Source organism: Myotis lucifugus, unplaced genomic scaffold (assembly GCF_000147115.1).
Source record: "Myotis lucifugus unplaced genomic scaffold, Myoluc2.0 scaffold_1527, whole genome shotgun sequence".
NCBI lineage: Eukaryota > Metazoa > Chordata > Mammalia > Chiroptera > Vespertilionidae > Myotis > Myotis lucifugus.
Genome location: NW_005872575.1, coordinates 39,958 through 53,274, shown reverse-complemented (window position 1 = coordinate 53,274; position 13,317 = coordinate 39,958). Strand labels below are relative to the sequence as shown.

At 41.2% G+C, this 13,317-nt stretch overlaps 1 protein-coding gene across 1 annotated transcript; it reads left to right on the top strand.

Annotated features, from left to right (window-relative positions):
* The first annotated feature begins 9,780 nt into the window (after positions 1-9,780).
* Positions 9,781-10,395, top strand: LOC111824444 (zinc finger protein 3-like). The gene is given in 1 exon segment (XM_023748548.1): positions 9,781-10,395. A coding segment is annotated over 1 exon segment (615 nt).
* Positions 10,396-13,317: the final 2,922 nt, after the last annotated feature.

Below are 13,317 nucleotides of genomic sequence, written 5' to 3'. Positions count from 1 at the left end.
CTATGATCTCACAAGGGCTATGGTGGTACAATAGCTACGATGTCACAATGACTATGACATTACGATGGCTGTGACATTATCGTGACTATGATGTTACAAAGGCTATGATATTATATTGGGTATGATGTCACAGTGGCTATGACGTTACAATGGCTCTGATGTTAGGATGGCTATAAGGTGAGGATGTCCATGATGAAAATGGCTAAGCCGACACAATGGCTATGATATTACAAATGCTATGACTTTACAATGTCTACAACCTTTCAATGGCTGGGCCATTAAAGTGGCTATGAGGTTAAAATGGCTATAATGGTACAATGGGTATGATTTTAAAATGGCTATGACTTCACAATGGCTATGATGTTACAATGACTATGACATCACAATGCTATGATAATACAGTGGCAATGACTTTACTATTTCTATGGCATTATAGTGCCTATCATGTTACAATAGCTGTGACATTATAGTGGCTATGACGTCACAATATCTATGACGTCATGATGGCCATAAAGTAAACAGCAATGACATTACAATGTCTATGAAACTACAGTGGCTATGACATTTCAATATATATTATGTTATAGTCGCTGTGATGTCACAATGGCTATGCCAGCGCAATGGCTATGACATTACAATGGCTATGACATCACAATGGCTATGACATTATAGTGGCTATGATGTTACAATGGCTCTGAGATCACAATTGCTATCTAGTTACAATTTCTATGCCAACAAGGTGGATATGAAGTTACAATGGCTGTTACTATGACTATGACATCTCAATGTCTATGCCATCACAATGGCTATGACGTTTAAATGGCTATGACATCAAAATGGCTATGACGTTAAATTTGCAATGACTTAACTCTGTGTCATTATGGTGCCTATGATGTTACAATGGCTGTGACATTATCGTGGCTATATTGGCACAATGGCAAAGATTTCATGATGGCTATGACATCACAAAGGCAATGACATTACAATGTCTATAACATTATTGTGGCTATGACGATACAATGACGTAGCATTATAGTTGCTATGACTTTTCAATGGCTGTGACATTAAAGTGGCTATGAGGTTACAATGGCTATGAGGTTACAATGGCTATGATGTCACAATGGCTATGAAGGCACCATGGTCATGACACTAGAGTTGCTGTGACATTCCTATGGATATGATGTTACAATGGCTATGACATTACAATTGCTATGATATTACAATAGCTATGACTATACAATGGATATGATGTTATAGTGGCTATGACGTCACAATGGCTATGTCATCACAATGGCTATGACATCACAATTGCTATGAAGTCCCAATTGATATGACTTCACAAAGACTATGATGTCACAAGGGCTATGATGTTACAATGGCTATGACATCACAATTGCTAATACGTCACAATGGCTATGATGTAACAATGGCTATGAAGTTACAATGGCTATGCCATCACAGTAGCTATGACGATACAATGGTTCTGATGTCACAATGGATATGACATCTCAATTGCTGTTCCATCACAATGGCTATGACATTACAATGGCTGTGACATCAAAATGGCTATAACATCACAATGGCTATTATGTTTCAATAGCTATGATGTCTCAATGGCTATGACATTAAATTTGCAATGACTTAAATATGTCTGACATTATGCTGCCTATGATGTTACAATGGCTGTGACATTATAGTGGCTATGACGTTTCAATGGCTGTGAAATTAAAGTGGCTCTGAGGTTACAATGACTATGATGTCACAATGTCTATGAAGGCACAGTGGTTATGACACTAGAGTGGCTATGACATTACAATATCTATGATACTACTATAGCTATTACTTTATAATGGACATGATGTTATATTGGCTATGACATCACAATTGCTATGAAGTCACAATTGATATGACTTCACAATGACTATGATGTCACAAGGGCTATGATGTTACAATGGCTATGATGTCATAAAGGCTATGATTTTACAATGGCTGTGACATTATAGTGAGTATGACGTTACAAAGGCTATGACATCATAGTGGCTATGATGTCACAGTGGCTATGACGTCATGATGGCCATAAAGTAAACAGCAATGACGTTGCAATGTCTATGAAACTATCATGGCTATGACATTACAATATATATGATGTTATAGTTGCTGTGATGTCACAATTGCTATGCCATCACAATGGCTATGACATTGCAATGGCTATGACATCACAATGGCTATGACATTATAGTGGCTATGATGTTACAATGTCTATGACATCACAATGGCTATGTAGCTACAATGGCTATGCCATTACAGTGGCTATGTCGTTACAATGGCTCTGATGTTACGATTGCTATGACATCACAATTGCTATGCCATCACAATGGCTATGACATTACAATAGCTATAACATCAAAGTGGCTATGACATCACAATGGCTATGACATTTCAATTGCTTTGACTTTTCAATGGCTATGATGTCACAATGGCTTTGATATTAAATTTGCAATGACTGTCACTTCCAGCAGAAAAATCTGGAAGCACTGAAAGTGCCGCTGTCGTTGTCCATCTCTGATATATGTAGGAGGCACCTACGTGATGGATTCCTTTTATACCAGTCCCAGGAGAACCAGGGAGGACATGTAGTATGACCAAGAAAGATACCTTCTTTAATATAATCTACCAAAGCTTTGGGGCTGTTTGTTATCCACAACAATATCTAGCCCATCCTAATGGTTATGCATTACCAACTCTACTCTCTAGGATGCAGCAGAGCCTAACATTAGAATCCAGAGCTCTGTTGTTGGAGATACAGGGGTTTGACTTCCAGCCCTGCCTTTTATTAACTCTACAAGCCGTTGATTTACCTTGAAATAATAATGCATGTGAAGCATTGAATCCAGGGCCTGGCACATGTAGTAAACATTCAATAACTCTTAACTCCATACCTCCACAATGTGTACTTACTATAAACTTGTAGACAATCTAGGAAATGTCAACTTGTTCACCTATGTATGTTTTCAAATTTTGTTTTTAAACAAATATGATAGGATTACGTATATTTATCTTAATACTGTGATTTTTTTTTAAATAAAACTAAAAACATGTGATTACTGGAGTGGGTCTTTTTTTGAGTGTAGTCCCAGGAACAGAAAAGTTACCAGTTTGATTGCTGGTGAGGCACAAGCCAAGCTTTCTTGGTGGATTCCCAGTAGGTGGAAGGGGCCATGCAGCAGGCACAAATCAGTGTTTCTCTCTTTTCCTTTCCCTTTACTCTCTCTACTAAAAATCAAATAAAAAACTTAAAATCAATATATCCATCCAGATTTCTGGTCTTCAGAAATAATTGAAATAATGATTTTCACCTCAGGAAGCATTCTGAAATGCTCATGGAATCTGAAATAATATCTCGAAATAAGAGATCAGTTGCAGAAAACACTTCCCAGAAACCTGGAACCAGCCACCAAATCCTAAATTTGGCATTTCCCCGGGGCACTTGGGTGCCCCAATACCAATGTTTGTAATGATCAGTCAGTGACTGGGATCCTAATGCCACCTGTTGGGCCAGAAAAATGAAGTTACCCAAAGGGCAATGCGCCCAATGATGGCTGTATTTAGCCAATGAAAGCCCAGGACAGGTGTACTTACTCGTGGTGATTGGCTTGTGTATTACTTTCAGCTTCTTTCTCAAGGTGGGCATTTTGAACTCTTTGTTCTGTTAACATATTCATAGTTTCCAGTGCTGGATCACAAGAGGATGAGGCATCAGAGGCAGTGTTCCCCTTGTGCAGTGGTTTGTCTGTAGCTTGGTGAGCAGCAATGGCCAGTATTGAGGCCTATGTGCCTCCCTGACTCTGTTTTGCTTGCAGAGTTCTATTCAGCCTCATTCCATTTACCCTCCATCCTTGGGTGCCTTTCAGGTCCTGAAGCCCAGGTCATAGCATCCAGAACAGTGATGTGTGTGATACATGGTGTAATGGAAGAAAGAGAGTGACAGGCTGAAATGCCACCCTGTATGGTTTGGTTGGTGTGGCTGAGATGAAAGAATTCAGGAATGCTGGGCTTGTTTTGTATCTAAAGGCAACAAAGAAAACAAGGCAAAATATTGCGTGAGAAGTTTTAGTTTCATTCTCAGGAACCTAGGGCCATCGATGGTGGAGAATAAAAGAGGGACATTATCTGAAGTAGGGTTCTAAATTTCCCAACTGCTCAGGGGAACAAGAAACTAGAAGGGAAAAGATACCAGTAGGGGGCAGGAATGAGAAGTCCTTTGAAAGATAGCAAACTAGGCAAGAGTGTGCCTTTAGGACTGAGGCCCTGATGTAATGTGGTCATCTCCAGGTCATCTGGCTCTGGGCCTAGGGAAAGGTACTGAGTGACCAGAGCCCATGGATCCTGGCAGTGTTTGCAAGGCTCTCAACAGACCTTTACTTTCCACAAATTCCTACAAATGCAACATCACTTAGGGCAGTGGTCGTCAAACTGCAGCTCGCGAGCCACATGTGGCTCTTTGGCCCCTTGAGTGTGGCTCTTCCACAAAATACGGACTTCTGTGCATGGGCCACGAAGTTTCAATCACACTGTACATGTGCGCCCGATTGTGGTGTTTTGTGGAAGAGCCACACTCAAGGGGCCGAAGAGCCACATGTGGCTCGCAAGCCACAGTTTGCTGACCACTGGCTTAGGGGTACTGGTTTGTGGAGCTTATTTCAGGGCCTCACACTCTTGTGGCCTCTGAGATAGTGGAGTCCTGGGACTCTGCTGCCACTCCCCCAGCCTTTGGGCCTGGGAAGCTTGAACAAACACTAAGCCCAGATCCTAAGTCCAGGTCTAGGGTTGTATGAAGTGCTCCCTGATTTTGGCAATTAGAGGAATGAGATGTGGGAGGTCCTCCCAGAATGTGTGAACACATGGAGGAAAGACCAGACCAGTTCAGGGACTTGCAGGCATCCTCTTTTTAAAAAGAGGGAAGTAGCCCTAACCAGGTTGGCTAAGTGGATAGAGCATCAGCCTGCGGACTGAAGAGTCCCAGGTTTGATTCCGGTCAAGGGCATGTACCTTGGTTGCAGGCACATCCCCAGTAGGGACTGTGCAGGAGGCAGCTGATCGATGTTTCTCTCATTGATGTTTCCAACTCTCTATCTCTCTCCCTTCCTCCCAGTAAAAAATCAATAAAATATAAAAAAGTCTTTAAAAAATAAAGTAAAATAAATAAAAAGAGGGAAATATTAAAAATGGGAGAAAATCAGGTCTAGAGGAGCTTTGTGACAACTTTGGAGTCTGCTCTACAGGTAATGGGAGCATGGCAGATTTGCAACAGTGGTGGCAGGTGATCTGACCCAGATCTCATTAGACTCCTTGTGGCTGCAGCATGATGAACAATATGCCTGTGAGGTAGGAGGTAGAAAGACTAGGAAGGAAGCAGCTGTGATAGACTGGGTGAGTGTGATGGTAATTGGCTCATGATGGTGGCTGTGGAGACGGAAGGAGCAGTGGCATTCCGGATCGGTGATTTAGGTGTGGCCACCTGGATTTTCTAATGTTGGGGTTGAGAGAGACAGAGAGGTAATAGTCAGAGTTGACATTAAGGCTTGGATTCAGCACCTGAATGTATGAAAGCACCATAAACTCAGATGGAGAAATTCGTAGTAGGAAGTGTTATGTTCATAGGAGATACAAAAACTTTTCTTTTCTGGCCTGTTAGGGTATTTCAGAGAGCAGTTCAAGAGCGTCTAGAATTCTGATGAGCAGTTCAATAGGAATACTTCCTTAAATATAGTGGAAAATGTATAGACCAGATAGGAGGTGTAGATCACCATTGTTTGTTTGTTTGTTTTGAATTGGATGCCAAAGAATATTGTAAGTAAGATGAGACTGTGATTGGTGTTTTTTTTTTCTTCTAAACACTTACTGGGGTTTCTGATTACCATTGATGTGGCTTAGTTGTTGCAGTCAGTTTCGTGGAATTGCTTAGGGCCATGGTCGTCAAACTGCGGCTCACAAGCCACATGTGGCTTTTTGGCCCCTTGAGTGTGGCTCTTCCTAAGCCTAGGAGCACCCTAATTAAGTTAATAACAATGTACCTACCTATATAGTTTAAGTTTTAAAAAATTGGCTCTCAAAAGAAATTTCAATTGTACTGTTGATATTTGGCTCTGTTGACTAATGAGTTTGCCGACCCCTGGCTTAGGGGCATGAGTGATCCTCTCAGAGACTCACTGGGCATGGGTAGAGGGCCATAAGTGATGAAAGGTTGTGACTGGTGAAGAGACATCAAGTGCAGTAACAGTGAAGGTGAGCTCTGAATATCTGAGATCTCATGTGGTTCACATTAGGTGAGGTTGAAGGAAAAAAACAAGCAGGGACAGAGGCCTTCATAGCAGGACACAACCCTTCCTCTATGGTTGTGGACTATGATTTACAGGTAGTACATCACTCAGTTTTAATTTTCTAGGCATTCTCTGGGTCACACATACTCAATCCTATGTATGAGGCCAAGGAGATGACATGGGTGCTTAGGCTGTGGGAGTGCTGGTGTGAGACAAGTGTGGTAGAAAAAAATGGTGTGCACTTGGAGAGGGTACGTGAATTCAAGGCTGCAGGGCCCTGACATTAACATAAGAATGAAAGAAGGGTGAGTCCATTTCTGGTGGGGACTGAATGATATATGGGGAATTTTAGGGTAATTCCTGAAAAGAACATTTGTTGTGGTTTGACATGCCAGATGAAGAGCTTAAACTATATATGCTTAACTGCCGTTTCTTGTTGAGGGCTGCCTCACTGATCAATAGGAATGAGAGAGCAGACATCAGTGTCACCTCTGCTTGAAAATCGCCACTGGCACCCTCACCCGTTAGGCTCAGTGGATAGACCATTGGCCTGCGAACTCGAGAGTCCCAGGTTCGATTCCGGTCAAGGGCATGTTCCTTGGTTGCGGGCACATCCCCAGTAGGAGGTGTGCAGGAGGCAACTGATCAATGTTTCTCACTCATCGATGTTTCTAACTCTCTGTCCCTCTCCCTTCCTCTCTGTAAAAAAAATCAATAAAATATATTCTTTAAAAAAAAAAGAAAATCTCCACTGGCATGAGGAAGGGAGACGGTAAGAGGGAAATACATTATAGAGATAATCAATTAGAATTTTGAAAAACAAGCTAATTGGTTTGGATTAGCACCTGAATGTATGAAAGCACCATAAACTCAGATGGAGAAATTCGTAGTAGGAAGTGTTACATTCATAGGAGAATCATCTCTTTTATTATTTACCTTGAAATAATAATGCATGTGAAGCATTGAATCCAGGGACTGGCACATGTAGTAAACATTTGGACTGAGGCCCTGGGAATGAAGCTGTCACTTCCAGCAGAAAAATCTGGAAGCACTGAGGGCCTCAGTCCAAATTTTAACCTATATGAGGACACTTCACAGTTGAACATTTGCAGAACAATACATTTTAACATTTTAGAACAATACAAGCTAATTAGGAAACAACCTGTCGTTTTCACAGTATATTTGTGTGAAAAGAGGGAGGAACATCCCCAGTAGGGAGTATGCAGAGCAAGTGAAGTTGTGCCTCTTGGAATGAAGCTGCTTGAGAGGAGTGTGGTTCAGAGAATTCTGTGGGGAAAAAATGATGTAGTGAAATGTAATGGCCTCAGCAATCTGGGTTTGGACTCAGAAGGCTGAAGTGTGACACCATGTTTTATGGTGTCCTGGAGGGAAAATTGAGAGAAAAAAAGCATATTACTTAAAAAGACCAGTGACAAATCACTCACACTCCCTTTATGTGCAACAGCTTTCATTACCCTAACACGTGACACCCACTGTTATTGAGTAGGGGCAATGTGACTCACATTGAGACCCAGAGTACCGGTATCTTCTATCTGCTCAACTGTCTTTATTGTTGTGGGAAGACACAGCATCAGAAGGAATGTAAGGAGAGTTTGACTTTGATGGGACCAAGGCCTGCTATTTTCTCTGATGTGAGGACTAGAGGGAGCAAATGGATGTGGTGGGTTAAGAGTTTGACAGACATGGAATATTAGGAGAGAATCTGAACATGGTCTGTACTGTCCCCACTATGACAGGATATGAACTTTGAGGACGTGGTCATTGCCTTCTCTCAGGAGGAGTGGGGGCTTCTTGATGAGGTTCAGAGACATCTGTACTGTGATGTGATGCTGGAAATGTTTGCACTTGTAGCATCTGTAGGTAAGACCTTCACATCTCTCCTTGTGTCCTGAGGTGATGTTCTCTCTTACTTTATTCTCCAGGCATAGCACTCTATCTCTCACAGCCAGACCATGGGTTCTGCAAATATTCCTCACTGTCTTTTCAAATGTGCTATGGCTGCCAGTGCTGAGCACTGTGGAGAGCCCTGAGCAATAGACTCCACAAACTTCTCTGACAACATTTGCCTCAGGAAGTGCAGGAAATTTCTGGAAGTCAGGGGTCTTACAGACAGCTTAATGGATCCCACCTGCTGTTTCTCTTCTTGGGAAGGTGACTATATTTGGATCCATGGTTGCCACCTCTGCTCCTTTCCTATAGCTAAACTCCTGGGTGACTGTCTGTGCCAGACTATGGTCTTTACTTGCATTAACCATGGTTTGTTCTTGTAAGACCCTCTTTCATACCAGGAACCAGCTCTTTCCCATCAGTGTTCAGATGCAAGTGCCACTGGCTACATCACATTCCTACCTTATCTTTTACCCACTTTACTCTATCTGACATGTCACTTCACCTGTGACTTCCTGGCTTTGTGCTATGTTAACATTGTGGCATTTTTACATCACCTGTTCCTCTGGATTGCTGCCTCTGCAGTATTCTTTAACACTGACTTATACATGTGTTATGAAGTGCACATATATGCTTAAGTAGGTTTCAAACACCAGCTACTCATTTATTGAATTTTTATTTAAATAAGACATAAGCAAAATTCTGCACAGTTTGCCTATGTCACCTGCAGACAAGCCCTACTGAACACTGTTAGCCTAAGAAAGGGCTGGAAGTCTTACCTCTCTCCCATGTGGTGCTTTTCATCTTTGTGTCATATTCCCAGGGTAGTCTTCCTTCTTTTATGATCTGCAGACGCCCAGAACTTCACAGAAGCCTCTTATTAATGCTTCCTGCACATCTCTTCTTTTCTGAAAATTGCATGGAGCCCAGCTGTCATAGGCCACCTACTTTGTAATGGAACTTCCCCCTGTCACTGCAGTCTTCATTCATTTCCTCACCTTTTTTCTGTTTTCAGGTTGTTGGCATAAAATGGATAATGAGGAGGCCTATTCTGATCAGAGTGTTTCTGTTCAAGGAGAGTCACGTGTCAGGGCTTCTAAGACAGCTCCAGCAACCCAGAAGTCGCATTCCTGTAAGCGGTGTTTCTCAGTGTTAAAAGATATTTTGCACCTGACTGAGTCACAAGCTGAATACTTTGAGCACAAATGCTTCTTCAATGAGGCATGTGTGAGAGACTTCTGTTTCAGTGAAAACCCTCACCATCAACAGAAGGATGTCAGTGGAGAGACATCCTGCAAAGAAGCTATGGACAGGCCCTCATTTGTGACCAGGTGCAGCTTCTACTTCTCAGATGTGCCTTCAAAGAGCAAGGAGGTTGGGAAAGACATCCAAGCTCCCTCAGAGCTTCTCCAGCCCCAGGCTTCTCAGAACACTAAAGAACCACACTGTGGCAGTGAGGTTTCACAAGAATGTCTCAGTGGAAAATGTCATCACCAGTGGGCTGAATGTGAAATAGCTGCCAGACAGAAACAGAAAGTTGTTGAATCTCAGGATGTCTGTTCTGGAGAACTGGTTTATGAGTGTGACACATGTAGGAAAGTTTTCAGATGAAACTTTAACCTCATTATACATAAGAGAGTTCACACTGGAGAAAAAGCCATATGAGCGTACAGATTGTGGGAAGTCCTTCAGTAACAGTTCCACCCTCATTCAACATCAGAGAATTCACACTGGAGAAAAGCCTTATAAGTGTAGTGAATGTGGGAAGTCTTTCAGATATAAGTCTTATGTCAATCAACACCAGCGATTTCACACTGGAGAAAAGCCATATGGGTGTACAGGTTGTGGAAAGTCCTTCCATGAGAGTTCTACCCTCATTCGCCATCAGAGAATTCACACTGGAGAAAAGCCTTATGTGTGTAGTGATTGTAGAAAATCTTTCAGATATAGGTCTGATGTCAATAAGCACCAGCGAGTTCATACTGGAGAAAAGCCATATGAATGTACAGATTGTGGGAAGTGATTCAGTAAGAGTTCCACCCTCATTCAACATCAGAGAATTCACACTGGAAAAAAGCCTTATGAGTGTACAGATTGTGGGAAATCATTTACCCAAAAATGTAACCTTATAAGACACCTGAGACTTCACAGTGGAGAAAAGCCTTAAATGATTAGGGAATGTTTCTTTTTTCTTACTCAGAATAACAACACTGAAGTTGACATTTCAGTGCACTGGATGACACCCACCCAGATGAGGTACACTGTTAAAGCAGAGTTTATTCTGCTATATTTACATATTATTTATTTTTCACATCAACAACTCTAATTCTACATTTCCCACACTCTACATTTTCCTCCCTCTCTTTTATAATCTCTCTATCTGACTTTCCCAGTCTTCCATGCAATCATTCATTTTCCATCCTTTAGATTAGTTCATATTTTTTATAATTTTTTGTGCACTATAAGGTGTATACTTTTTTACAAATACTGCTTTCCTTAATGCCACAGATATTTTGACATCCAATACAAATTTATTATATGAATATTGGATTTGTTTTATTGCTGAGTATTGTGTTCTATTGATAACAACTTTATATATTGATCTCTCTATAAAATTGGTTATTTCCAGATTTGGGGTATTATAAATAAATCTGTTTGGAATATTTGTGTTCAGTTATTTAATAGATCTTTTACTAGTCAAACATTTGCAATCTAGGTTAATATTTCACATTTTCACGTTTGCAGAACTGTGATCTAAAATGGTCATGCACTTTGCCTTCCCACCCAGGCACAGTATATAAAAATTCCAGTTTTTTTCAACCCTGCCATCACATTTGGTGGTTAATCCTTTTAAATGGTAGGCCTGGAATAGCCTATATGTGAAATTGCTTTCGTTTTAATTCTATTCCATAAGAATTTTTGATGGTGAACATTTTTTTATATTGTTTTTATCTCCTTTGTTAAAATATTGGCTCAGGATTTTTGCCTTTTTTAAAATAACTTATTATTTTAACCTATATGAGGACACTTCACAGTCTGAGATATATATTTGAATTTCACTCATTCCTCTATAACTCAACTGACTTCTTTCCTGTATGCAACTAAAGGTTTTTAATACAGTAAGGAAAACTGATTTTCTCAATTTTTATTCTATGTACAATTTAAGCCCACATGTACCTTATACTTACAGGTTTTATATGCATGGTTAACATTCTCCACCATTCTTCTATAAGTCTAAGCATTCAAAAATACATTTAGTGAATTCTAAGTTCATAGTCTTTGTTAATTTCCATCATATAAATACCCTCATTGTGGTTAGTTTCAAACTGCCAAAATGATGGCACTGAACAAGGATATATTTCAGTAGCAAATCATTATATTTTACTAGAGGCCCAGTTTACAAAATTTGTGTACAGGGCAGTGAGGAGGGAGCAGGTCCCTCAGCCCGGCCTTCACCCTTTCACAATCCAGGACCCCTCCGGGGATGTCCAACTGCCAGTAAGGTCCAATTGGGCCTAAACTGGCAGTTGGGCATCCCTATTGCAATCCGGGACTGCTGGCTCCTAACCGCTTGCCTGCCTGCCTGCCTGATCGTCCCTAAACCCTCTTCCTGCCTGCCTGATGCCCTTAAATGCTTGCCTTCCTGCCTGAGTGCCCCTAACCACTCTTCAATCCTGATATTATGACCTCTGAAATAGTGGTGTCCTGGGACTGTCTTACATCTCTTCTAGTCCTTGGACCTGAGGCACTGGAACCTCTTATTAATCTTTCCTGTACACTGCTTACTTTCAGACAATTGAATGGAAACAGCGTATTTTGTAGAATACATGTTTGAATCAGATCATCCCCATGGGACCACAGTCAACATTCATTTCCTTATCATTCTGTATTTTAGGTTTTTGTCAGAAAATGGAAGATAAAGTGGCACCTTCTGTGTAGACTGTATCTGTGGAAGGACAGTCACAGGTCAGGGCTTCTAACACAGCTCCAGCAAGCCAGAAAGCCCTTCTGTGTAAGTGTTGTTTCTCAGTGGTAAAATATACCCTGCACCTGACTTAGTTAGAAGCAGCATTCTTTGGGGATTCATGTGTGAAAGTATTCTCTTTGAGTGACAAGCCTCACCAGTACTCAACACCATAGTATTCATATGGGAGAAAAGCCGTATCAGTGTAGTGATTATGGAATTATCTTTAGAAAAAAGTTACCCTAATTCAGCACCACAGAGTTCACATTGGAGAAAAGCCTTAGGAGTGTAGTGATTGTGGGAAGTACTTCCGTGATAGCTCTAACCTCATTAAACACCATAGAGTTCACACAGGAGAAAAGCTTTAACTGGGCAGGGAGTATTTTATCTTTCTGATTCAGCATAACAACAACTACAGAGAAGGTTTTAGACCCATTTACCTAAATATAAAAACCTTTTTGTCAGAACATACACTCTGCCAGATTCCTCATAAGTTTCAGGATCTAGTGGGGCTTTAAGGAGCTGCGTTGCACTTGCTAACCTCCTTGGGCCCACAAGCCTACTGATGTCACTGCGAGTATTTGTGCAGAAGCTCTTTCACCTCTACCACCTGGCTCACCCAAAGAGTATGCAGCATTCACAACCCCTCCTTGTTCAGAAGTTGTGCTTGAGAAAATTATGAATACTCTGAGCTCCTGGCTGGATCTTCATTCCTTTCTCTATGACTAGAGGATTGTTCTGACCCAGGTTTCGTCCAGGGCACCTGTCCTTAGCCAGGAAGTGCTACCTCTGTCAGGGACATTGTGCTTCTCACATCATGTGATGAATTGTTTCAGATTCCAATTCACTAACTTGCAAACCTCTTGCTGTCCTTTGCTCTGGTTTATGATCTTTTTGTAAAGGTGTTTTTTCTTTTGTACCATTAGTTTTGTTGGTTCTATTCACACCCTGAGATAAATGGAAAAACTTGTGATCTGTCAACATGTAGGGTAAACAAATATAGTGGCTCCTAAACTTTCTGTGCTTTGGAAGGCACAGCATGATAACAGAACATTTCTCTTTGTCAAATGTTGGCTTATTTTGTATTGCTGCCCAAGGTCTTAAAAGAAAGACTGCAGTACTTTC